Source organism: Hemiscyllium ocellatum, chromosome 5, assembly GCF_020745735.1.
Source record: "Hemiscyllium ocellatum isolate sHemOce1 chromosome 5, sHemOce1.pat.X.cur, whole genome shotgun sequence".
Classification (NCBI taxonomy): domain Eukaryota; kingdom Metazoa; phylum Chordata; class Chondrichthyes; order Orectolobiformes; family Hemiscylliidae; genus Hemiscyllium; species Hemiscyllium ocellatum.
In genome coordinates this window covers 138,999,566-139,026,879 of record NC_083405.1, presented here as the reverse complement: position 1 = coordinate 139,026,879, position 27,314 = coordinate 138,999,566, and the positions used below count along the sequence as shown (strand labels likewise).

At 53.4% G+C, this 27,314-nt stretch overlaps 1 protein-coding gene across 1 annotated transcript in view; it reads left to right on the top strand.

The window, feature by feature from the left end:
* LOC132816253 (tonsoku-like protein) overlaps nucleotides 1-27,314 on the top strand; it is a 148,563-nt gene that overhangs the window by 114,963 nt on the left and 6,286 nt on the right. The window contains exons 18-26 of the mRNA XM_060825749.1: nucleotides 1,079-1,238; nucleotides 2,758-3,839; nucleotides 5,750-5,841; nucleotides 5,923-6,079; nucleotides 7,770-7,848; nucleotides 14,681-14,988; nucleotides 19,760-19,925; nucleotides 23,759-23,934; nucleotides 26,210-26,283. Coding sequence (XP_060681732.1) covers nucleotides 1,079-1,238; nucleotides 2,758-3,839; nucleotides 5,750-5,841; nucleotides 5,923-6,079; nucleotides 7,770-7,848; nucleotides 14,681-14,988; nucleotides 19,760-19,925; nucleotides 23,759-23,934; nucleotides 26,210-26,283 — 2,294 coding nt within the window. The remainder of the gene's footprint in view (nucleotides 1-1,078; nucleotides 1,239-2,757; nucleotides 3,840-5,749; nucleotides 5,842-5,922; nucleotides 6,080-7,769; nucleotides 7,849-14,680; nucleotides 14,989-19,759; nucleotides 19,926-23,758; nucleotides 23,935-26,209; nucleotides 26,284-27,314) is intronic.

Sequence of the window (27,314 nt, the reverse complement as noted above, 5' to 3'; positions counted from 1 at the left end):
TGATGGGGGGACAGTGTAGAGGGAGATTTACTCTGTATCTAACCCCATGCTGTCCCTGTCCTGGGGGTGTTTGATGGGGGACAGTGTAGAGGGAGCTTTACTCTGTATCTAACCCCCTGCTGTCCCTGTCCTGGGAGTGTTTGATGGGGACATAGTACAGGGAGCTTTACTCTGTATCTAACCCCCTGCTGTCCCTGTCCTGGGAGTGTTTGATGGGGACATAGTACAGGGAGCTTTACTCTGTATCTAACCCCGTGCTGTCCCTGTCCTGGGAGTGTTTGATGGGGGACATAGTACAGGGAGCTTTACTCTGTATCTAACCCCCTGCTGTCCCTGTCCTGGGGGTGTTTGATGGGGGACAGTGTAGAGGGAGCTTTACTCTGTATCTAACCCCGTGCTGTCCCTGTCCTGGGAGTGTTTGATGGGGGACATAGTACAGGGAGCTTTACTCTGTATCTAACCCCCTGCTGTCCCTGTCCTGGGGGTGTTTGATGGGGGACAGTGTAGAGGGAGCTTTACTCTGTATCTAACCCCGTGCTGTCCCTGTCCTGGGAGTGTTTGATGGGGACAGTGTAGAGGGAGCTTTACTCTGTATCTAACCCCGTGCTGTCCCTGTCCTGGGAGTGTTTGATGGGGACAGTGTAGAGGGAGCTTTACCCTGTATCTAACCCCGTGCTGTCCCTGTCCTGGGGGTGGTTGATGGGGGGACAGTGTAGAGGGAGCTTTACCCTGTATCTAACCCTGTGCTGTCCCTGTCCTGGGAGTGTTTGATGGGGGGACAGTGTAGAGGGAGCTTTACCCTGTATCTAACCCCGTGCTGTCCCTGTCCTGGGGGTGTTTGATGGGGGGACAGTGTAGAGGGAGCTTTACCCTGTATGTAACCCCGTGCTGTCCCTGTCCTGGGGGTGTTTGATGGGGGGACAGTGTAGAGGGAGCTTTACTCTGTATCTAACCCTGTGCTGTCCCTGTCCTGGGGGTGGTTGATGGTATATCTAGGCCCGAGTTCATGTCTGGATTGACAGAAACACCTATTCTCTGCTGCCTGTGGAACTTATTGTTGAACGTGTTGTTCTGACAGGGTCGATCACCAGCTGACTGCTTTGACCAATGGAGTAGCAGCGTGAAGCAGGAGCCCAGCCCAGACAGCAGTCTGCAATGGGAGACCATCTCCCACATTCTGGAGACAGACACACCTCAACACCACACTCAACTTGGCACAGCAACTCAGACAGCCATGGGTTCGTCAAATAGCTCTTAATAATGCAATATCTGGGATGTGGGTGTCAGTGACTGGGCCAACCTTTATTACCCTGTCCCTAGTTGCCCCCTTGAGAAGATGGGGGGAGAGCTGCCTTCCTGAACCACTGCAGTCCATGTGCTGTGGGTAGACCCACGATGCCCTGAGGGAGGGAATTCCAGGATTCTGACCCAGCGACAGTGAAGGAGCGGTGAGATATTTCCAAGTCAGGATGGGGAGTGAGACATCCCATCCCAGCACTCCCCAGTTCCATTTGTAATTTCTGACCCCTCCAGTCAGCATAGTGAACGTCCAGCACTCCCTCAGCCCTGACCATCTGACAGTGCGGCACTCCCTCAGCATTGACCCTCTGACAGTGCGGCACCCCCTCAGCACTGACCCTCCGACAGTGCGGCACCTCCTCAGCACTGACCCTCCGACAGTGCGGCACTCCCTCAGCACTGACTGTCTGACAGTGGGACACTCCCTCAGCACTGACCCTCCGACAGTGCAGCACTCCCTCAGCACTGACCCTCCGACAGTCCCCGCTCCCTCAGCACTGACCCTCCGACAGTGTGGCACTCCCTCAGCACTGACCCTCCGACAGTCCCCGCTCCCTCAGCACTGATCTTCCGACAGTGCCCACTCCCTCGACACTGACCCTCCGACAGTGCAGCACTCCCTCAGCACTGACCCTCCGACAGTGCCCACTCCCTCAGCCCTGACCATCTGACAGTACGATGCTCCCTCAGCACTGACCCTCCGACAGTGCTGCGCTGCCTTGGTAACTGATTGGGAGTTTTCCGTCTGGAATATCTGTTCAGGTTCCTTGGTGGAGGCGCAGGTCCTTCATCACTGAGATGGAATGAAGTGCATTATTCTAGGCAAAAGCTTTTGTTTCTGATTCCGTGAGTGAAATCTGGGGTACTGTTTGAAAATAGTGCCTTTTATCCAAGGTTGGAGGGGACATTCAGGGTGACACGGTGGCTCAGTGGTTAGCACTGCTGCCTCCCAGCGCCAGGGAGTAAAAAATGAGGTCTGCAGATGCTGGAGATCACAGCTGCAAATGTGTTGCTGGTCAAAGCACAGCAGGTTAGGCAGCTGAGATGCTCCCAGCGCCAGGGACCCAGGTTCGATTCTAACCTCGGGTGACTGTCTGTGTGGAGTTTGCACGTTCTCCCCGTGTCGGGGTGGGTTTTCTCCGGGTTCCCCGCTTTCCTCCCACAGTCCAAAGATGTGCGGGTCAGGGTGGAGTAGCCATGGGGGAGGGGCTGGGTCTGGATGGGATGTGCTTTGGAAGGTTGGTGTGGACTTGTTGGGCAGAATACCCCGTTTCCACACTGTAGGGATTCTAACTGGGCCAAGTTTTTACCCCTGCCTTGTTACTGTTATCCCGTTCTTTATGGTTTGCTTGCCCTGCTTATAGAGCTGATTTCCTGTCTGATTAATCACTTCCTCCTCAGCCTCATGCCCACTTCCTGTCTGCGATGACTTTGCTGAATTTGTGTTTTCTGTTCCAGGACCAGAATTGAAACCATTGTCTCAGTGTTGCCAGCGTTCCCACAGCGATGTACAGCTGACTTCCTGCTCGCTGTCCCCTGATAGCACGATGACTTCCTGTCTGCAGAAGCAAGATGGCGGTCACAGCATTGGGGCACAGTTACCTCAGCTGTCCCCCACACCAACAACTCAGCGCAGTCGCAAGTCCTTGCAGTCCAGGAAGATCCAATCCTCTGTTGGACAAAAAGCAACAACAGCTAGCCCCTTCTCATTGACATCCAATTCATTTTCATCTGACGAAAGTGATGACTTCATGGCCTCTCTCACACCGTTTAAAAAGCAACATATTCATGAGGGTCAGAGTTCAGTCAGTGATCATACATACTTCAACCAATCCTTCATGAGTACCACAACTTCATCCAAAACCACCCAATCTTCAGCAAACACAAAGAAATCTTCGATCAAAACCACCCAATCCAGAAAGAGGTCAAGGAAACCCTTATCCAAAAGTGTCCAATCCAGAAAGGGGTCAAGGAAACCCTTATCCAAAACTGTCCAATCCAGAAAGGGGTCAAGGAAACCCTTATCCAAAACTGTCCAATCCAGAAAGGGGTCAAGGAAACCCTTATCCAAAACTGTCCAATCCAGAAAGGGGTCAGAGAAATCTTCACCCAACCGTGGCCAATCCTCAGTGGGTTTGGAGGACTCTACATCCAAACACGTCCAACCTTCAGAGAGTACAACACTGAACCTGCTGATTGACCAATCACATTCGCCTATGGTCGCCAACACAGCTGCCAATGGGGGACAGCCACCAGCTGTGGGCAGTGATTGGCTGGACGGTAGCTGCTCAGACGATGATTGGCTGGAGGTTGACCGAAGCTCAAGACCGCAGGCTCTGAGCCAGCCGGCACAAACAGTGACCGTCCCGGTGGTGGGAGGGTCCCAGGGCAGCTCATTCCCACCGGGGCAGGATAACGCTCACCGTTACAGTGCCAACACAGCAAACACTCCCACTCCCTCATCCCTGTCACACTCTGGGAAGAATACAATGGCCAGGATCCCCAGCAGCTTCCGAATGTCGCGTCCGTCCGCCTCACAGGTAGGAACCTGTGCCCCCTGCAATATTTCTGACTGAGGATTCAGGAAATATTGTCCTTGACAGATCTCAAGGCGACTGACGCACAAAGCCTGCCTTATCTTTTGTCAGATGTTTTGGCCCTGATTTTAAAATCCGTGTCTGTGTTTTGTAATGTCTCTGTGGCCTCACCTCCATCTCCTTAATCTCCGTCAGCCTCACAACCTTGTGTTTATTCCCTCATGGGAGTGCCTGCATCAGGGAGGAAGTGAGGTCTGCAGATGCTGGCGATCAGAGCTGAAAATGTGTTGCTGGAAAAGCGCAGCAGGTCAGGCAGCATCCAAGGAGCAGGAGAATCGACGTTTCAGGCATAAAGAAGGGCTCATGCCCGAAACGTCGATTCTCCTGCTCCTTGGATGCTGCCTGACCTGCTGCACTTTTCCAGCAACACACTTTCAGCTACTGTGTGCATCAGCACTTATAGTCCATCCATAATTACCCAGAGGGCATTGCTGTGGGTCTGGAGTCACATGTAGGCCTGACCAGGTGAGGATGGCAGTTTCCTTCCCTGAAGGACATCTGTGACCCAGATGGGGTTTTTCTGACATGGTCATCATTAGACTCTTAATTCCAGATTTCTATTGAATTTAAATTCCACCATCCACTGTGGCTGGGTTCAAACCCAGATCCCGGCTGACCAGACCATCCTCCACTCTACTTCCCTCTTTCCCTATCACCCTCATGTTCTGTGGGTTAATATCCCCCTCCCATTTATCTCTCTACCCCCGAGACTCCCAGCCTCATTCCTGATGAAGGGCTTTTGGCCGAAATGTCGATTCTCCTGCCCCTCGGACGCTGCCTGACCTGCTGTGCTTTTCCAGCACTACTCTCTCGACCCTGATCCCCAGCATCTGCAGTCCTCACAGGCTCCTCTGTGGATTACCGGCCCAGCAACGATGCTACTAAGCCAAGGCCTCCCCAGAGTATTGGGTGGAGGGTCAGTCTCTGACCTCCTCGTCCCTCACTGTCACTTCACCATTGGAGGCTGTGCCTTCAGCTGCCAATCCTGAGTTCTGGGCAGCACGGTGGCACAGTGGTTAGCACTGCTGCCTCACAGCGCCTGAGACCTGGGTTCAATTCCCGCCTCAGGCGACCGACTGTGTGGAGTTTGCACGTTCTCCCCGTGTCTGCGTGGGTTTCCTCCGGGTGCTCTGGTTTCCTCCCACAGTCCAAAGATGTGCGGGTCAGGTGAATTGGCCATGCTAAATTGCCCGTAGTGTGAGGTAAAGGGGTATGGGTGGGTTGTGCTTCGGCGGGTCGGTGTGGACTTGTTGGGCCGAAGGGCCTGTTTCCACACTGTAAGTAATCTAATCTAATTCCCTCAGTAACCCCCTCACCACTCTTGTCCCTTCCTTGAACCCTGTCTTAGTTTTGTTCAACCAAGGCAGTCAAGAGGGAGTTGGGTTGTTATCGGCAAAGGAACGATGTGCAGGATGCAAGGCGAAAGGGTATAGGATCAGCAGTAGGCCATTCAGCCCATCGAGCCCCCTGCTCTGCCCTTCGGTGAGCTCATGGCTGACCAGATCATCCTCCACTCCACTTGCCTCTCTCCCCATCACTCTCAATTCCCTTCCTGACCTAAAAAAAAGTCCCTCTGTCTCAGCAACTTGCAAAGGAGTGTGAGGGAGAATTGTATGACACTGTGTGCTCAAACTCACTGCCCCCCACCCTGGGGAGGCTGAGGGGGAGGGGCAGTGACAATGAACAATTTCAAATGGAATTTGGACAGCCACTTGAGGGGGATGCAGGAGATGAAGAGGGAGCGGGGTTGGGGGAGAGGGTGACTGACGAGATCTCTCGACAGAGGGACAGCAGGAACTTGCCTGTCCCTGAGCTGGAATGGCTTCCTAACCCTTGCCCCTTTGTGTTCACAGCCCAGCGTCCCACCCACCCCACTGCTCAACCCATCGTTCCGTGTGAAGGTGAAAGTGGAAAAGAAATGCTTTGTAATTGGGATTCCTCACAGGTAGGAGTTGGACGATATACGCGGGGGCCTTCGAGCTGATCCCACGCTGCACAGTTACACCGCGCTGTGTTTCCGTTTCAGTGAGTTGGACACATACACCATCTCCTGGCTGGCGGAGGAGGCCGGGAGGAAATACAACATCGAGTGTGGCCTGAGACCGCGACTCTCTCTCACCCTCGACGGGGCTCTGCTCTCTCCACAGGAACCAGTCGTCCACCTTCTCCGTGACGATGAGGTGGTGAGTGTGACAACATCCAGGGCACAGGCAAAGTCAGCACCCTCCCAGCCAACCACGGGGCTGCCCACTCAACACAGAGACAAAACCAGGGATGGTTTCACCTGAGGGTCACCGCGCCTCAGGCAAGAGGGGACTTCAAGAAGGAGAGCCCTTCATGTTTACCTCAGACAGTGTAGGGATTGAACCCACACGGTATCACAAACCAGCTGTCCAGCCAACTGAGCTAATCGAGCTAGACCCACGTGGGCTGGTTTGTGAGATAGAGTGATACCAAACAGCGTGGGGTTCAAATCCCACACTGGCTGACGTGACCATGAAGGTTCCTACAGAACCCATCACCTCCCACACTGGGCCCCTCACCCCCAGACCCATCCCCTCCCACACTGGACCCTACACCCCCAGACCCATCACCTCCCACACTGGGCCCTACACCCAGACCCATCACCTCCCACACTGGGCCCTACACCCCCAGACCCATCACCTCCCACACTGGGCCCTACACCCCCAGACCCATCCCCTCCCACACTGGGCCCTACACCCCCACCATCCCCTCCCACACTGGGCCCTACACCCCCAGACCCATCCCCTCCCACACTGGGCCCTACACCCCCAGACCCATCCCCTCCCACACTGGGCCCTACACCCCCAGACCCATCCCCTCCCACACTGGGCCCTACACCCCCAGACCCATCCCCTCCCACACTGGACCCTACACCCCCAGACCCATCACCTCCCACACTGGGCCCTACACCCAGACCCATCACCTCCCACACTGGGCCCTACACCCCCAGACCCATCCCCTCCCACACTGGGCCCTACACTCAGACCCATCACCTCCCACACTGGGCCCTACACCCCCAGACCCATCCCCTCCCACACTGGGCCCTACACCCCCAGACGCATCCCCTCCCACGCTGGGCCCTACACCCCCAGACCCATCCCCTCCCACACTGGGCCCTACACCCCCAGACCCATCCCCTCCCACGCTGGGCCCTACACCCCCAGACCCATCCCCTCCCACACTGGGCCCTACACCCCCAGACCCATCCCCTCCCACACTGGGCCCTACACCTTAGGGCCCATCCCCTCCCACACTGGGCCCTACACCTCAGGGCCCATCACCTCCCACACTGGGCCCTACACCCCCAGACCCATCCCCTCCCACACTGGGCCCTACACCTCAGGGCCCATCACCTCCCACACTGGGCCCTACACCCCCAGACCCATCCCCTCCCACACTGGGCCCTACACCTCAGGGCCCATCACCTCCTGGGCCATGGGCCAGGAGCTAGAACATGGCATTAGGGCTGAAGTCCTGCTGTTTTCTTCAGGTGAGGATGGATGCATAAGGAACCACCTTCTGTTCCCAGGAACGTGTACATTTCTGAACATTCCTAATATTCCAAGAGGAAGTCTGCGTACAGATGGTGGGGTGGGTGCGGGCAGTGCAGAATATGAACTGTCCCCAAGGGGAGATCCTGCACCAGCAGGATGGGCCAAATGGCCTCTGTGCTGTAATGATTGGATGATGAATAAAGGGGAAGATTATGTTCTGACTGAATTTAAGGAGGGCAGGTTTTGGGCCCAGTACGTGCAGGAACCGGATGCGAGAGGGTTACAGACTGCTCCAGGAGCAATGATGCACCAGCGACAAGGGAATGGACTCAGGGATCTCCTGGATATTTTTCAGGTCCTGGCTGAGGTCGTGTCCTGGGATCTGCCTCCCCTCTCTGAGCGATACAGGAGGGCCTGTGACAGTCTGTCATTGGGTAAGGAGAGCGATTCATTCGACAATGGAAATAGCATCTTATCCAGAGGAGAGTGCACGGGCTCTGAGAATTACAGTGTGTACCATCACACAGCGGCAATTCACCAAGACTCCTTCAACTGTACCTTCCAAACCCACCCTGTCCATCCCCCTTCCTCAAATGTACCAATAGGCTGTTGATCACTGTGTTGCAGGGACACATATCATAAAGGGAGATGGTGTTATAGTATGATTTTTTTTGTATTAATCCACGGGACCTGGGTGTCATTGGCTGGGCCTAGCATTTATTACCCCATCCCTAGTTGCCCCCTTGAGAAGGTGGGGGTGAGCTGCCATCTTGAACCGCTGCAGTCCATGTGCTGTGGGTTGACCCTGAGGGAGGGAATTCCAGGATTCTGACCCAGTGACAGTGAAGGAACGGGAATATATTTCCAAGTCAGGATGGTGTGTGGTTCGGAGGGGAACTTGTAGGGGGTGGGGTTCCCATCTCTGGTGAGTTTCTGCAGAGCATCTTGTAGATAGTACACACTGCTGTTACTGAACGTGGGTGGGGGTAGGGAGGGGATGGTACACACTGCTGTTACTGAGTGTGGGTGGGGGTAGGGAGGGGATGGTACACACTGCTGTTACTGAGCGTGGGTGGGGGGGAGGGAGGGGACGGTACACACTGCTGTTACCGAGCGTGGGTGGGGGAGGGAGGGGACGGTACACACTGCTGTTACCGAGCGTGGGTGGGGGGAGGGAGGGGACGGTACACACTGCTGTTACTGAGCGTGGGTGGGTGGGGGGAGGGAGGGGACGGTACACACTGCTGTTACCGAGCGTGGGTGGGTGGGGGGAGGGAGGGGACGGTACACACTGCTGTTACTGAGTGTGGGTGGGTGGGGGGAGGGAGGGGACGGTACACACTGCTGTTACTGAGTGTGAGTGGGGGAGGGAGGGGATGTTTGTGGATGTGCGGCCAATCAAGCGGCTGCTTTGTCCTGGACGGTGAGACTGATGGGGCAGGAATTGGCCGGGTTGGATTTGTCCTGCTTTTAATGTCCAGGACATACCTGGGCAATTTTCCATTGTCCAGTAGATGCCGGTGTTGTAGCTGTATTGGAACAGCTTGTGTAGGGGAACGACAGGTTCTGAAGCACAACTCTTCAGTCCTATTGCCGGAGTGTTGTCAGGGTCCATGGCCTTTGCAGGATCCTGGGCCTCCAGCTGTTCCTTGGTATCACGCGGAGTGAATTGAATTGACTGGAGACTGGTCTCTGTGACACTGGGGACCACTGGAGGAGGCCGAGATGGATCATCCACTCAGCATTTCTGGCTGAACATTGACACGAAAGGTTCAGCCTTATCAATTGCACTGATGTGCTTGGGTTCCTCCATCATTGAGGATAGGGATATTTATACAGCGAGTGACATGATTCATCACCATTCCGACTGGATGTGGCAGGACTGCAGAGCTTAGATCTAATCCATGAGTTGTGGGATCGCTTAGCACTGTCTGTCACTTGCTGCTTATGCTGTTTGCCATGCAGGTAATCCTGTTTGGGGGCTTCACCAGGCTGACCCTTCATCTTCAGGTATCCCTGGTGCTGCTCCTGGCATGCCCTCCTGCACTCTCCATTGAACCAGGGTCGATCCCCTGGCCCGATGGTAATGGGTGAGTGGGGGATATGCCGGGCCATGAGGTTACAGACTGTGCTACTGTTGATGGCCCACAGTGCCTCATGGATGCTCAGTCTTGAGTTGCTAGATCTGTCCCATTTAGCACGGTGATAGTGCCACACAACACAATGGAGACTATTTTCAGTATAAGGATGGGACTTCCTCTCCACAAGGATTGTGTGGTGGTCACATTTACCGATACTGTCATGGACAGATACAGCCGCAGAAAGCTGATGGGTAAGGATGAGGTCAAGTTATGTTTTCCCCTCTTGTTGGTTCCCTCCCCACCTGCCGCACCCCCCAGTCGAGCAGCTCTGTCCTTTAGGACCTGACCAGCTCCATCAGTAACACTACTGCTGAGCCACTCTTGGTGGGGGATGGGGGGCATTGAACTCCCCCACCCAGAGTACACCCTGTGCCCCTGCCATCCTCAATGCTTCCTGTAAGTGTTGTTCAACATGGAGGATACTAATCCATCAGCCGTGGGAGGACGGTACGTGGTCATCAGCAGGAGGTCTCCTTGACCCTGTTTAACCTGAAGCCATGAGACTTCATGTGGCCCGGGGTCAATGTTGAGGATTCCCAGGGCCACTCCGTCCCGACTGTATCCCACTGTGCTGCCCCCTCTGCTGGGTCTGTCCTACTGGGGGGACAGGACCTATCCAGGGATGGGGACGGTGGGGTCTGGGACATTGTCTGTGAGGTGTGGTTCCGTGAGTGTGTCTGTGTCAGGCTGTTGCTTGGTCAGTCTGTGTGACAGCTCTCCCAGTGTTGGCCCTAACCCCACCCCCTCCCCAGGGTGTTAGTGAGGGGGGCTGTGCAGGGTCAACAGAGTAGTTTCCAGTTGTCTTTTCCAGTAATGCCCGGTTGCTGTCTGTTTCATTCCCTGTTTTAGGTTTCAAGTCGCACAAGTCTCTTACTTCATCATTTCAGAGGGCAGTTAGGAGTCACTCACACTGCTGTGGGTCTGGAGTCACGTGTAGGCCAGACCGGGGAAGGATGGCAGTTTCCTGGTCTGGAGTCACGTGTAGGCCAGACCGGGGAAGGGTGGCAGTTTCCTGGTCTGGAGTCACGTGTAGGCCAGACCGGGGAAGGGTGGCAGTTTCCTGGTCTGGAGTCACGTGTAGGCCAGACCGGGGAAGGGTGGCAGTTTCCTGGTCTGGAGTCACGTGTAGGCCAGACCGGGGAAGGGTGGCAGTTTCCTGGTCTGGAGTCACGTGTAGGCCAGACCGGGGAAGGATGGCAGTTTCCTGGTCTGGAGTCACGTGTAGGCCAGACCGGGGAAGGGTGGCAGTTTCCTGGTCTGGAGTCACGTGTAGGCCAGACCGGGGAAGGGTGGCAGTTTCCTGGTCTGGAGTCACGTGTAGGCCAGACCGGGGAAGGGTGGCAGTTTCCTGGTCTGGAGTCACGTGTAGGCCAGACCGGGGAAGGGTGGCAGTTTCCTGGTCTGGAGTCACGTGTAGGCCAGACCGGGGAAGGGTGGCAGTTTCCTGGTCTGGAGTCACGTGTAGGCCAGACCGGGGAAGGGTGGCAGTTTCCTGGTCTGGAGTCACGTGTAGGCCAGACCGGGGAAGGATGGCAGTTTCCTGGTCTGGAGTCACGTGTAGGCCAGACCGGGGAAGGGTGGCAGTTTCCTGGTCTGGAGTCACGTGTAGGCCAGACCGGGGAAGGGTGGCAGTTTCCTGGTCTGGAGTCACGTGTAGGCCAGACCGGGGATGATGGCAGTTTCCTGGTCTGGAGTCACGTGTAGGCCAGACCGGGGAAGGGTGGCAGTTTCCTGGTCTGGAGTCACGTGTAGGCCAGACCGGGGAAGGATGGCAGTTTCCTGGTCGGGAGTCACGTGTAGGCCAGACCGGGGAAGGATGGCAGTTTCCTGGTCGGGAGTCACGTGTAGGCCAGACCGGGGAAGGGTGGCAGTTTCCTGGTCGGGAGTCACGTGTAGGCCAGACCGGGGAAGGGTGACAGTTTCCTGGTCTGGAGTCACGTGTAGGCCAGACCGGGGAAGGATGGCAGTTTCCTGGTCGGGAGTCACGTGTAGGCCAGACCGGGGAAGGGTGACAGTTTCCTGGTCTGGAGTCACGTGTAGGCCAGACCGGGGAAGAGTGGCAGTTTCCTGGTCTGGAGTCACGTGTAGGCCAGACCGGGGAAGGGTGGCAGTTTCCTGGGCTGGAGTCACGTGTAGGCCAGACCGGGGAAGGATGGCAGTTTCCTGGTCGGGAGTCACGTGTAGGCCAGACCGGGGAAGGATGGCAGTTTCCTGGTCGGGAGTCACGTGTAGGCCAGACCGGGGAAGGGTGGCAGTTTCCTGGTCGGGAGTCACGTGTAGGCCAGACCGGGGAAGGGTGACAGTTTCCTGGTCTGGAGTCACGTGTAGGCCAGACCGGGGAAGGATGGCAGTTTCCTGGTCTGGAGTCACGTGTAGGCCAGACCGGGGAAGGGTGACAGTTTCCTGGTCTGGAGTCACGTGTAGGCCAGACTGGGGAAGGGTGGCAGTTTCCTGGTCTGGAGTCACGTGTAGGCCAGACCGGGGAAGGGTGGCAGTTTCCTGGTCTGGAGTCACGTGTAGGCCAGACCGGGGATGATGGCAGTTTCCTGGTCGGGTGTCACGTGTAGGCCAGACCGGGGAAGGGTGGCAGTTTCCTGGTCTGGAGTCACGTGTAGGCCAGACCGGGGATGATGGCAGTTTCCTGGTCTGGAGTCACGTGTAGGCCAGACCGGGGAAGGGTGGCAGTTTCCTGGTCGGGAGTCACGTGTAGGCCAGACCGGGGATGGGTGGCAGTTTCCTGGTCGGGAGTCACGTGTAGGCCAGACCGGGGATGATGGCAGTTTCCTGGTCTGGAGTCACGTGTATGCCAGACCGGGGAAGGGTGGCAGTTTCCTGGTCTGGAGTCACGTGTAGGCCAGACCGGGGAAGGGTGGCAGTTTCCTGGTCTGTAATCACGTGTAGGCCAGACCGGGGAAGGGTGGCAGTTTCCTGGTCTGGAGTCACGTGTAGGCCAGACCGGGGAAGGGTGGCAGTTTCCTGGTCTGGAGTCACGTGTAGGCCAGACCGGGGATGGGTGGCAGTTTCCTGGTCGGGAGTCACGTGTAGGCCAGACCGGGGATGATGGCAGTTTCCTGGTCTGGAGTCACGTGTAGGCCAGACCGGGGAAGGGTGGCAGTTTCCTGGTCTGGAGTCACGTGTAGGCCAGACCGGGGAAGGGTGGCAGTTTCCTGGTCTGGAGTCACGTGTAGGCCAGACCGGGGAAGGGTGGCAGTTTCCTGGTCGGGAGTCACGTGTAGGCCAGACCGGGGATGATGGCAGTTTCCTGGTCTGGAGTCACGTGTAGGCCAGACCGGGGAAGGGTGGCAGTTTCCTGGTCTGGAGTCACGTGTAGGCCAGACCGGGGAAGGGTGGCAGTTTCCTGGTCGGGAGTCACGTGTAGGCCAGACCGGGGATGATGGCAGTTTCCTGGTCTGGAGTCACGTGTAGGCCAGACCGGGGAAGGGTGGCAGATTCCTGGTCTGGAGTCACGTGTAGGCCAGACCGGGGAAGGGTGGCAGTTTCCTGGTCTGGAGTCACGTGTAGGCCAGACCGGGGAAGGGTGGCAGTTTCCTGGTCTGGAGTCACGTGTAGGCCAGACCGGGGAAGGGTGGCAGATTCCTGGTCTGGAGTCACGTGTAGGCCAGACCGGGGAAGGGTGGCAGTTTCCTGGTCTGGAGTCACGTGTAGGCCAGACCGGGGAAGGGTGGCAGTTTCCTGGTCTGGAGTCACGTGTAGGCCAGACCGGGGAAGGGTGGCAGTTTCCTGGTCTGGAGTCACGTGTAGGCCAGACCGGGGAAGGATGGCAGTTTCCTGGTCTGGAGTCACGTGTAGGCCAGACCGGGGAAGGGTGGCAGTTTCCTGGTCTGGAGTCACGTGTAGGCCAGACCGGGGAAGGGTGGCAGTTTCCTGGTCTGGAGTCACGTGTAGGCCAGACCGGGGAAGGGTGGCAGTTTCCTGGTCTGGAGTCACGTGTAGGCCAGACCGGGGAAGGGTGGCAGTTTCCTGGTCTGGAGTCACGTGTAGGCCAGACCGGGGAAGGATGGCAGTTTCCTGGTCTGGAGTCACGTGTAGGCCAGACCGGGGAAGGGTGGCAGATTCCTGGTCTGGAGTCACGTGTAGGCCAGACCGGGGAAGGGTGGCAGATTCCTGGTCTGGAGTCACGTGTAGGCCAGACCGGGGAAGGGTGGCAGTTTCCTGGTCTGGAGTCACGTGTAGGCCAGACCGGGGAAGGGTGGCAGTTTCCTTCCCTGAAGGACGTTAGTGACCCAGATGAGTTTTTGCAATTGTTGACACTGGGTCACATGGTCGTCATTATGCTTTTAGCTCGAGACAATACCAAATTTAAACTCCCCCACCCACCATCTACCATAGCAGGATGTGAACCCACATCCCCAGAACATCACACCACATCGTATCCATCATTATCCAGAGCTCCAGGTCCTCTGTTTGGGAACACTGGATCAAAGCTGGTAGAAATTCAATCAATACATATCAGGGGCATGGACAGTGTCAATAGACAACATCTTTTCCCTGGGGTCGGGGAGTCCAGAACTAGAGGGCATAGGTTTAGGGTGAGGGGGGAAAGATATAAAAGAGACCTAAGGGGCAACTTTTTCACACAGAGGGTGGTATGTGTATGGAATGAGCTGCCAGAGGATGTGGTGGAGGCTGGTACAGTTGCAACATTTAAGAGGCATTTGGATGGGTATGTGAATAGGAAGGGTTTGGAGGGATATGGGCCGGGTGCTGGCAGGTGGGACTAGATTGGGTTGGGATATCTGGTCGGCATGGACGGGTTGGGCTGAAGGGTCTGTTTCTGCGCTGTCTGTGCGACTGTAAATCTGCAGTTGAAGCAAGTCTTGGTGACGGTGACCAAGGAATTATCATCAATTGTAAAAACCCCCATCTGGGTCACCAATGTCATTCAGGGAAGGAAACTGCTATCCTTACCTGGTCTGGCCTACACGTGACTCCAGACCCACGGCAGTGTGAATGATTCCAATCTGCCCTCTGAACTGGGTCAGTGAGACCCTCTATTTCTGGCCTGTTAGGGCTGAGCAATAGGAAGAGGGACCCGGTGTGGTTGGATTTTCTGTGGAGTGGTGGTTGCTGTAATGATCTCGTTGTTGTGTCTGACTGCCTGCAGATGCAAACCCCTCCATGGTGAAGATTCTACACCTCCAGGAGCAAGGCTCCCTTGTCGACCTGTCCGGCCTGTCCCTGAGCCAGGAGCACCTGAGTCCCATCCTGAGGGCCCTGAAACTACAGACCCCCACCCGCCAGCTGTGCCTGTCTGCCAATCGCCTGGGTGACGATGCCATGGGGGAGCTGCTGGCCTGCCTGGTAACCATGCCCAACCTGAGGGTGCTGGACCTCTCCTCCAATCAGATCACACACCAAGGCCTGAGCGCGCTCTGTCAGGCCAGCCGGCCAACTGAGGAGGCGGCTCTTCAGGTTTGAGATCTCACTAACGATGAGCTACAGGGAGAGGCTGGACAGGCTGGGGCTGTTTTCCCTGGAGCGTCGGAGGCTGAGGGGTGACCTTATAGAGGTTTACAAAATCATGAGGGGCATGGATAGAATAAATAGATAAAGTCTTTTCCCTGGGGTGGGGGAGTCCAGAACTAGAGGGTATAGGTTTAGGGTGAGGGGGGAAAGATATAAGAGACCTAAGGGGCAACGTTTTCACACAGAGGGTGGTACGTGTATGGAATGAGCTGCCAGAGGAAGTGGTGGAGGCTGGTACAATTGCAACATTTAAGAGGCATTTGGATGGGTATATGAATAGGAAGGGTTTGGAGGGATATGGGCCGGGTGCTGGCAGGTGGGACTAGATTGGGTTGGGATATCTGGTCGGCATGGATGGGTTGGACCGAAGGGTTTGTTTCCGTGCTGTACATCTCTATGACTCTATGTCAACATGTGTTTCAGGAGGAGGCCATTTGGCTCTGTTGAGTGGGTCACCATTCAATCAGGTATCACAGCTGACCTGTGTCCTGACTCCATTCACACAATGTTGCTTTATTTCCCTCAATAACCTTCAGCAACAAGAATCCGTCCCTCTCAGTCAGAGGGGGTCAGCTCCCCCTCAGTCACTCCCCAGGACAGTTACAGACTCCCACTCCCCTCTGTGCAATGAAGTGCTTCTGATGTTACCCTGAACTTGAAGGTCCCATAACCCCCGCCCACCCCACACCCCTGGAGCACACCTACTCCCTGCCCAACACCACTTCAGGAAATAACTTCTCTCGGTAAAAGCTGTGCCTCAAGACAGGGAGCACAGAACACCAAACAGTCTCAGGGATGAGGGGATTCAGTGAATGTGAAGAGACTGGACAATCGAGGTAGGAGTTTCACGGTGAATGGTGGGGCCTTAAGGAGTGTAGTGGGACAGAGGGACCTTGGAGTTCAGGTGCACGGTTCTCTGGAAGTGGAGTCCCAGGTAGACAGGGCAGTGAACGAGACCTTTGGCACACTGGCCTTCATCAGTCAGGGCACTGAGTATAGAAGGTGGGAAGTTATGTTGCAGTTGTACAGGATGTTGGTGAGGCCGCACTTGGAGTACTGTGTTCAGCTTTGGTCACCTTGCTACAGGGAGGATGGTATTAAACTGAAAAGAGTGCAGAAGAAATTTACAAGGATGTTACCTGGACTCAATGGTTACAGCGAGGTTGGACAAGCTAGGAGTTTTCTCTTTAGAGCGTAGGAGACTGAGGGAGGGACCTTATAGAGGTGTATAAGATCATTAGAGGCCTGGACAGGGTGAATGTACTCAGTCTTTTTCCCAGGGTTGGGGGAATCGTGGACTAGAGGGCATCAGTTTAAGGTTAGAGGGGGAAGAATAAAAGGGAACCTGAGGGGCAACTTTTTTACACAGAGGGTGGTACACATATGGAATGAGCTGCCAGAGGAAGTGGTTGAGGTGGGTCCATTAACAACATTTAAAAGGCATTTGGACAAATACACGGATAGGAAAGGATTAGAAGGATGTGGCCAAGTGCAGGGAAATGAGGTTAGTGTGGATGGACATTCTGGTCAGCATGGACCAGTTAGGGCTGAAGGGCCTGTCTCTGTAGGACTCTGACTCTCAGCTGGGATTGTTCTTTACGAAGACAAGGGGATGAAGGTGAGATCTTATCGAGATGTTCAAAATTATGAAGTGTTTTGATTGGGTAGATGACCAAGTTAGCAAGGAGGATGGGAACAGTTGGATAACTTGTTTAAGGGTGAACACGCGTGTGGATCAGCTGGCCTGTCGGAGTGATGGAGCCCAGTGAACACGCGTGTGGATCAGATGGCCTGTCGGAGTGCTGGAGCCCAGTGAACACGCATGTGGATCAGATGGCCTGTCGGAGTGCTGGAGCCCAGTGAACACGCGTGTGGATCAGATGGCCTGTCGGAGTGCTGGAGCCCAGTGAACACGCGTGTGGATCAGATGGCCTGTCGGAGTGCTGGAGCCCAGTGAACACGCATGTGGATCAGATGGCCTGTCGGAGTGCTGGAGCCCAGTGAACACGCGTGTGGATCAGATGGCCTGTCGGAGTGCTGGAACCCAGTGAACACGTGTGTGGATCAGATAGCCTGTCGGAGTGCTGGAGCCCAGTGAACACGCATGTGGATCAGATGGCCTGTCGGAGTGCTGGAGCCCAGTGAACACGCGTGTGGATCAGATGGCCTGTCGGAGTGCTGGAACCCAGTGAACACGCGTGTGGATCAGATGGCCTGTCGGAGTGCTGGAGCCCAGTGAACACGCGTGTGGATCAGATGGCCTGTTGGAGTGCTGGAACCCAGTGAACACGCGTGTGGATCAGATGGTCTGTCAGAGTGCTGGAACCCAGTCAGGTTCTGCCGGATTCTGCTAACCCTCTGACAGTACAAAGCTGGGCTCCAGTACACACTGCGCAGTGTCCGATCAACACATCACATCCCCTCAGCTCCCTCTCCAATCGTTCCACTAATGATTCCCACCACCGATTCCCACCAATTATCACCAGCGATTCCAGCAATGAATATCATCAACGATTACCACAATGATTACCACCACCGATTCCAGCAACCACCGATAACCACCATCGTAACCCCAGCTCCGTCTCAAACTACTCTTCAATTTAATTCATTTTTGGAAATTGAGCATTAACCATTCAGCCCATCAGTTCGGCTCCACCATTCCATCATGGCTGATATGTTTCTCAATCCCATTCTCCTGCCTTCTCCCTGAAACCCTTGATCCCTCTTACTAATCAAGGACCTACCTGTGTGGAAGTGGGTACTGCAGATGCTGGAGATTAGAGTCAGGATTAGAGTGGTGCTGGAAAAGCACAACAGGTCAGGCAGCATCCGAGGAGCAGGAAACATTGACGTTTCAGGCAAAAGCCCTTCATCAGCTCAATCCTGACTTGCTGTGCTTTTCCAACACCACTCTAATCTTGACTAAGTACCTGTCTATCTCTGTCTTAAATACACACAATAAGCAGGCCTCCACAGCCCTGTGTGGTAATGAGTTGCACAGTTTCCCCACCCTCCAGCTGAAGAAATTTCTCCTCATCTCTGTTCTCCTCGTCTCCCTTCACCCTGAGGCTGTGCCCTTGGGTCTCAGTCTCCAAGAAAAAGAAGGAAGCATATGTCAGGTATAGACAGGATAGACCGAGTGAATCCTTAGAAGAGTATAAAGGCAATAGGAGTATACTTAAAAGAGAAATCAGGAAGTCAACAAGGGAACATGAGATAGCTTTGACAAATAGGGTTAAGGAGAATCCAAAGGATTTTTACAAATATATTAAGGACAAAAGGGTAACTAGGGAGAGAATAGGGCCCCTCACAGATCAGCAAGGTGGCCTTTGTGTGGAGCCTTGATGGGGGAGATGGAGGAGATACTAAATGAATATTTTACATCAGTATTTACTGTGGAAAAGAACATGGAAGATATAGAAAGTAGGGAAATAGCTGGTGACATCTTGCAAAATGTCCAGATTACAGACGAGGAAGTGCTGGATACCTTGAAACGGTTAAAGGTGGATAAATCCCCAGGACCTGATCAGGTGTACCCGAGAACTCTGTGGGAAGCTAGGGAAGTGATTGCTGGGCGTCTTGCTGAGATATTTGTGTCAATGATAGTCACAGGTGAGGTACCGGAAGCCTGGACGTTGGCAAACGTGGTGCCACTGTTTAAGAAGGGTGGTAAAGACAAGCCAGGGAACTATAGACTGGTGAGCCTTACGTCGGTGGTGGGCAAGTTATTAGAGGGAATCCTGAGGGACAGGATGTACATGTATTTGGAAAGACACGGACTGATTAGGGATAGTCAACCTGGCTTTGTGCGTGGGAAATCATGTCTCACAAACTTGATTGAGTTTTTTGAAGAAGTAACAAAGAAGATTGATGAGGGCAGAGTGGTAGATGTGATCTATATGGATATATGAATAGGAAGGGTTTGGAGGGATATGGGCCGGGTGCTGGCAGGTGGGACTAGATTGGGTTGGGATATCTGGTCGGCATGGATGGGTTGGATTGAAGGGTCTGTTTCCGTGATGTACATCTCTATGACTCTATGACTCCTGCTGGTGGAAGCATCTTCTCTGTGTGCCCTCTATCCAGGTGTGCACGTGTGGATGGTCCCTTTGGCCAGGGGTGGGAGCAGATCTCCTGGGCTCTGAGCGGCCTGGCCCCTCCCCTCCTGAAACGGACCTTTTAAAAACCCCGTTCAAAAGTAAACTATGACTGACTCCATTTCTTTGTGCTCAAGATCGTCAAGAATCAATAGTCAACCTTTAACCTTGGGGCTGGTTAGCACAGTTGGAGGGACGGCTAATGCAGAGTCACATGGGTTCAATCCCCACCCTGGCTGAGGGATCTCCCTCTCGCTCTCTCTCTCTCTCCCCTTCCCTGAGGCATGGTGACCCTCAGGTTAAACCAGCCCCAGTTGTCTCTCTAACATTGGACTATGGTAACTTTACCTATATCTTTATTCTAAATGGTACAATTAACACCGAGCGCAGTGCGGGGTGGCTAGAGGAGGTTGTAAAAATATTGAGAGGAACCTCGATTATCTGAGCGGGAGTATTTTGTTCCGTTAGTCGAACTATCAATAATCTAATGCCGGATAACGTAGCTGAGTGATGTTGCTGAATAATCCGACGTTCCAATAACCGAATGCCCGGATAATCCTCTGTATTAGTTTACACCACAAGCAATTCCGTGCGTTTATTTTGTTTTATTTGTGTTTCAGAGTCTGGAGGAATTGAACCTCAGCCTCAATCCTTTGGGCGATGGCTGCTCTCAGGCTATCGCCTCCCTCCTCAGATCCTGCCCACTACTGAGCACCCTCAAACTCCAGGCCTGTGGCCTCACAGCCAGGTTCCTGCAGAACTTCGCTCTGACCTGCACAATGAAAGGTAAGAGACAGGTCAAACTCCCGTCTCGACAGCATCATAACTCCCCTCAGCCCCTCACAAGGAATATCCCGACAAAGGGACGACAGTCTGCCTCAGAGGGGAGTTGAGGTGGGGTGGGAAATGTCGTAACATTCAAGGCCACAGGCCAAGCGCTGGAACATGGGACTAGTGCAGATGGGTCAGCACAGACTCGATGGGTTGAAGGGTCTCTTGCGTGCTGTATAAGATACAATCTCCAACTTCAAGGGTGATATCACGGTGTTCTGTATCAGCGACTTGCACAGAGTTAGAGGCAGAGCATCCTGGGAAAGCGCACACTCACTTAGGATCACGGAAACTGGCAGCAGGAGTAGGCCATTCAGCCCTTCAGGTTTGTGTCCCCATGTGGTACGATCGCATCAGTCCCCACTCTCCTTCATACCCTTAAAGCCTAGAAATGTGTCAACCTCTTTCTTGAATATATTCAGGGACTTGGCTTCCGCTGCCTTCATGGTGTAGAACATAGAACATAGAAATGTACAGCACAGAGCAGACCCTTCGGCCCACGATGCTGTACCGAGGTTTAATCCTAATGTAAAATATAATAACTTAACCTACACACCCAACTCACTGCTCTCCATGTGCCTGACCAGCAGAATTCTAAATGCCCCCCAACCTTTGGGCGAAGGAATGTTTTTCATCTCTGTCACACCTCTGATATAAGTCTACCCTCCCACCCTCAGACTGGAGCCTCTGGTTCTCGACTCCTCATCCAGGGAATCATCCTCCCTGGATCTGATCTGACCTGTTAGAATCTGATACAATTTCTCATCTTTGTAAACTCTAGTGAACGTAGTTATATCTTTCCTTATGTGGGAGCTGCTGGTGTCGGGCTGGGGTGGGCAAAGTCAGAAATCACACAACACCAGGTTATAGTCCACCAGGTTTAATTGAAATCACAGGCTTTCGGAGCGCTGCTCCCTCATCAGGTGAGGTACACAACTGCTGGACCTGATAGACTTCACTGAACAAAGACACAGCACTCCAAAACGTATCGGACTGGGACCTGGTGTCCTGTGATTTCGGACTCCAACACATGAAGGAAGATCCTTTAAGATAGATGTGATGGGGTCAGGAGGGTACCAGTCAGGACTGAAGATTTTCTGTTGAGTTGGTGACAGACAGCAGGTCAAATCGACAAATGGGGAAGGAGATCGTCAAAATGTGGTACAAAAACAGAGCGCTGGAGAAACTCAGCAGAGCCACACACACACACACACACACAGGCAGGGACACACACACTCACACAGAGGCAGGGACACACACACACACACACACACACACAGGCAGGGACACACACACACACACACACACACACACACACTCACACAGAGGCAGGGACACACACACACACACACACACACACACACACACACACACACACACACACACACACACAGAGGCAGGGACACACACACACACACAGGCAGGGACACACACACACAGGCAGGGACACACACACACACTCACACAGAGGCAGGGACACACACACACACACAGGCAGGGACACACACACACACACACACTCACACAGAGGCAGGGACACACACACACACACAGGCAGGGACACACACACACACACACTCACACAGAGGCAGGGACACACACACACACACACACACACACACACAGAGGCAGGGACACACACACACTCACACACGCACACACACAGGCAGGCAGGGACACACACACATACACACTCTCACACACACACACACACAGAGGCAGGGACACACACACACACACACACACACACATACACACTCTCACACACACACACACACAGAGGCAGGGACACACACACACACACACACACACACACACACACACACACACACACACACACACCCACACACACACTCACACACACTCACACACTCACACATGCACACACACAGGCAGGCAGGGACACACACACACAGAGCCACACACACACACAACTTTTTACTGCAACTTTTTGACAGGTTCCACCTTTGCCCTGTACCGGACAATGTTGGTGAGATTATTTGGGCAAGGTGGGGGCGCGGGGTTCGGGTATACCCCTGTGTAGAACTCCAGGGAAAGTGTAGGGAGAGAGAGAGGGTGGGAGGTCAGTCATTTGGAGATGGTGCCTTTTTAATCACTGTAAACAAAAGACGCGATCCCTGTTGGAAACATGTCTTTGATGTAATGTTTCTATCGGGACCTGGAGATCCCCTTCGGATGATCCGATATTCGGATAATCAAAGTTCCTCTGTACTTGGAGACAGTGCCTGAGAAATAGAGAGATAGAGAGAGAGGAGGAGTAAGTAAATAAAGAGATTGCTGATGACAGAGCAACATAGAAATAAAAACTGGATAAGGTGCTAACGAGAAATGAAAATGGTTGAAAATGAGGCGGCTGTAATGGAAGTGACAGATTCTAACACCGGACACATGGTGTGGGGGGGGGGATTCATCGCCTGAAATTAGTAAACTCAATATTGAATCCTGACGGCTGGAAGGTATCGGGGGAAATGGGTGTGGTTCTTCCCGGTGTTGTCCCACCCCAACATCAGCATAAATACCCCCGTTCACAAATACCCCCATTCACAAAGACCCCCATCCACAAACACCCCTGTTCACAAATACTCCCCTTTCACAAATCTCCCCATTCACAAAGACCCCCATCCACAAATACACCCGTTCACAGATACCCCATTCACAAATACCCCCATCCACAAATACCCCCATTCACAAACACCCCTGTTCACAAATACTCCCCTTTCACAAATCTCCCCATTCACAAATACTCCCCGTTCACAAATACCCCCATTCACAAATAAACCCTGTTCACAAATATTCCTCGTTCAGTTACTTTCAGTTCTGATAAAGGGACAGTGGACTCAAAATACACTGTTTCCCTCACTTCAGGTGGTGCCGGACCTGCAGAGTTTCTCCAGCAATTTCTGTTTATTTCCGATTTCCAGTTGTTTGTTTCCATTCAACTAGTAGTATTTCCCACAGTGCGGCACTCCCTCAGCACTGACCCTCCGACAGTGCCCACTCCCTCAGCACTGACCCTCCGACAGTGCCCACTCCCTCAGCACTGACCCTCCGACAGTGCCCACTCCCTCAGCACTGACCCTCCGACAGTGCCCACTCCCTCAGCACTGACCCTCCAACAGTGCGGCACTACCTCAGCACTGACCATCCGACAGTGCAGCGCTCCCTCAGCACTGACCATCCCACAATGCACCACTCCCTCAGTGCTGACCCTCCGACAGTGCAGCACTCCCTCAGTACTGACCATCCCACAATGCACTACTCCCTCAGCACTGACCCTCCGACAGTGCCCACTCCCTCAGCACTGACCCTCCGACAGTGCAGCACTCCCTCAGCACTGACCATCCCACAATGCACCACTCCCTCAGTGCTGACCATCCCACAATGCACCACTCCCTCAGTGCTGACCCTCCGACAGTGCCCACTCCCTCAGCACTGACCCTCCGACAGTGCAGCACTCCCTCAGCACTGACCATCCCACAATGCACCACTCCCTCATCACTGACCATCCCACAATGCACCACTCCCTCAGTGCTGACCCTGCGAAGTGTTGGGATATAGATTGGGGATTTCATTTTAAAGGTAATTGTCACTGATGACGAGGAACACTCTGACTGGAATGTTCTAGCTGTGTGTCAATGTGTTCATGGTTTAGTGACTTGATTGTTATTATGTTGGGCTGGTGGTTAGTTTGGAAGCTGATACCAGACTGCGGAATCACCTGTCCATCTGACGTTGGCACTGCCCGCTCACCAGCTTTCCTCCCTCAGGGACCAAACACTTGAAAACTCTGATCCTCTCCAACAATGACCTGGGAATAAAAGGGGTCCACTTTCTCCTGAAGAATCTTCCTCATGACGTCCTTTCCCATCTGGAGATCTCCTCGATATTTTGTGACCAGGAGGCCTGGCAGTTTCTGGAGCTGGTTGCGAGGTACCTCACCCAGGTAAGGACTACACAGCTGCTGTCCAGGCTTGGTCCTCTGCCCCTCAGTCTCTCGAGGAGCTGAAGTTGGGGAACGTCTCTTGTTTCTTTTCTCAAAGAGACCACCTTGCTTGAGCCAGACGTATCCCGTTGTGGGAAAACCCAGGGTCGATGAGAAGGCAGCTGGGGTTGTTCTGACATTACCCAGCTGTGTGGGGTTCCTGTGAGGCCGTTACTGATGTGCTCACACAAGCCCATACTCTCTTCCAGATGGAGAGCTGACCCCAAACCACCCACTGAAGCTTGAGTGGGTTAGAGTCAGGAAAACCCCAAGGCATTCGACACAATGTGGGGAACAAGAGGATGGCCAGACTGAGGGATAGTGGAGGGAACTTGTGCCAGGAGTCGGAGGAAGTAAGGGAGGTCCTTAATGAAATGCTTTGCTTCAGTATTCACTACTGAGAGGGACCTTGGCATTTGTGAGGACAGTGTGAAACAGGCTGATGTTAGGAAGAAGGATGTGCTGAAAATTCTGAAAAACATTAGGACAGATAAATCCCCTGGGCCAGACGGGATATACTGAGGTTACTACAGGAAGTGAGGGAAGAGATTGCTGCGCTTTTGGTGATGATTTTTACATCCTCACTGTCCACTGGAACAGTGCCAGATGATTGGAGGGTGGCAAATGTTATTCCCTTGTTCAACAAAGGGAACAGGGAAAATCCTGGGAATTACACACCAGTCAGTCTTACATCAATAGTGGGCAAAGTATTGAAGAGGAATCTGAGACAGGATTGATGATTACTTGGAAAACTATAGTTTGATTAGAGATATCATGGCTCTGTGAAGGGCAGGTCATGCCTCACAAACCTTATTGAATTCTTTGAGGATGTGACAAAACACATTGATGAGGGTGGAGCAGTGGATGTGGTGTACGTGGATTTGAGCAAGGTGTTTGATAAGTTTCCCCATGGTAGGCCCATTCAGAAAGTAAGGAGGCTTGGGATACAGGGACACCTGGCTGTCGGATACAGAATTGGCTGGCCCATAGAAGACAGAGGGTGGTGGTAGATGGAGAGTATTCTGCCTGGAGCTCAGTGACCAGTGGTGTTCCACAGAGACCTGTTCTGGGACCTCTGCTCTTTGTGATCTTTATAAATGACTTGGATGAGGAAGTGGAAGGGTGGGTTAGTACGTTTGCCAATTAAATGAAAGTTGGTGGAGTTGTGGATAGTGTGGAGGGCTATTGTAGGTTGCAATGGGACATAGGCAGGATACAGAGCTGGGCTGAGAAGGGGCAGGTGGAGTTCAACCTGGAACAGTGTGAAGTGACTCATTATGAAACGTTGAATGTGAATGCAGATTATAGGGTTAAAGGCAGGATTCTTGGCAGTGTGGAGGAATGGAGGGATCTTGGGGTCATAGATCTCACGTTCATTGATCTCTCAAAGTTTCCACCTAAGTTGATTGGGTTAGGAAGGCGTCTAATTAGCAGGGGGATTGAGTTTAAGAGCCGCGAGGATATGCTGCAGTTCTACAGAGCCCTGGTTAGACCACACTTGGAATATTGTGTTCAGTTCTGGTCACCTCATTATAAGTAAGATGTGGAAGCTTTAGAGAGGGTGCCGAGGAGATTAGCCAGGATGCTGCCTGGACTGGAGGCTGTGTCTTATGGAGAGAGGCTGAGGGAGCGAGGGCTTTTCTCACTGGAGTGAAGAAGGATGAGAGGGGCCTTGATAGAGGTGTATGAGATGATGCAAGGCACGGATACAGTGGGTAGTCAAAGAAATTTTCCCAGAGTGGAAATGGCTGTCCCGAGGCGGCATCATTTTAAGGTGATTGGAGGAAGGTTTAGGGGAGATGTCAGAGGGAGGGGGTGTGTGGAATACACTGCCAGCAGTGGGGGTAGAGTCAGAGACATTAGGGATATTTTAAACAACTCTTGGATAGGCCGACGGTAGATAGTACAATGAGGGCATGTAGGTTAGTCTGATCTTAGAGTAGGGTAAAGGGTCAGCACAACACCTAGTGCCGAAGGGCCTGTACTGTATCGTACTGTTCTATGTTGTATGGATTGCTCAAGCAAGTAACGAGCTGTGTCAGGATGGCCACGAAATACTGACCTAGGGCATTAGCCTGGGCATATGGATTATGACACTAACACTGTGCCATGATAACTCTGTAAAGGAGGACGTTCCCAGTGAACTGGCTGATCAATCAGGGTCAGTCTGAAAGCCTGGGACTTAGACTCTCATTTCCATGTTTATTTGACTTGAATCTATTTTCCTACAATCCAGGATGGCTGTGTTTTGACTCATCTTAATCTTTCAAGAAACTCATTGACAGATGATGCCATCAGTGACTTTGCCAGGTAATTTCCAACTCGATTCAACAGTTTGATTTTTTGTAAAATTGGCCCAAAGATGAAACTAACCCTTCACAAGCTGAGCAAAACAGCACACTGTTTCCCAGACCAGACCCAGGGAATTATCCGTACACCGCCTGGTGTCTCTCAGGGAGGTGTGTGTACACTGACTGGTGTCGCTCAGGGAGATGTATGTACACTAACTGGTGTCTCCCAGGGAGATGTGTGTACACTGACTGGTAACTCTCAGGGAGATACCTGTACACTGACTGGTATCTCTCAGGGAGATATCTGTACACTGACTGGTGTTCCCTCAGGGAGATGTGTGTACACTGACTGGTGTCTCTCAGGGAGATGTGTGTACACTGACTGGTGTCTCTCAGGGAGATATGTGTACACTGACTGGTGTCTCTCAGGGAGATGTGTGTACACTAACTGGTGTCTCTCAGGGAGATATCTGTACACTGATTGGTGTCTCTCAGGGAGTTGTGTGTACACTGACTGGTGTCTCTCAGGGAGATACCTGTACACTGACTGGTATCTCTCAGGGAGATATGTGTACACTGATTGGTGTCTCTCAGGGAGATATCTGTACACTGACTGGTGTCTCTCAAGGAGATATCTGTACACTGACTGGTGTCTCTCAGGGAGATATGTGTACACTGACTGGTGTCTCTCAGGGAGATATCTGTACACTGACCGGTTTCTCTCAGGGAGATGTGTGTACACTGACTGGTGTCTCTCAGGGAGATGTGTGTACACTGACTGGTGTCTGTCAGGGAGATGTGTGTACACTGACTAGTGTCTCTCAGGGAGATGTGTGTACACTGACTGGTGTCTGTCAGGGAGATATCTGTACACTGACTGGTGTCTCTCAGGGAGATGTGTGTACACTGACTGGTGTCTCTCAGGGAGATGTGTGTACACTGGTGTCTGTCAGGGAGATGTGTGTACACTGACTGGTGTCTCTCAGGGAGGTGTGTGTACACTGACTGGTGTCTCTCAGGGAGACGTGTGTACACTGACTGGTGTCTGTC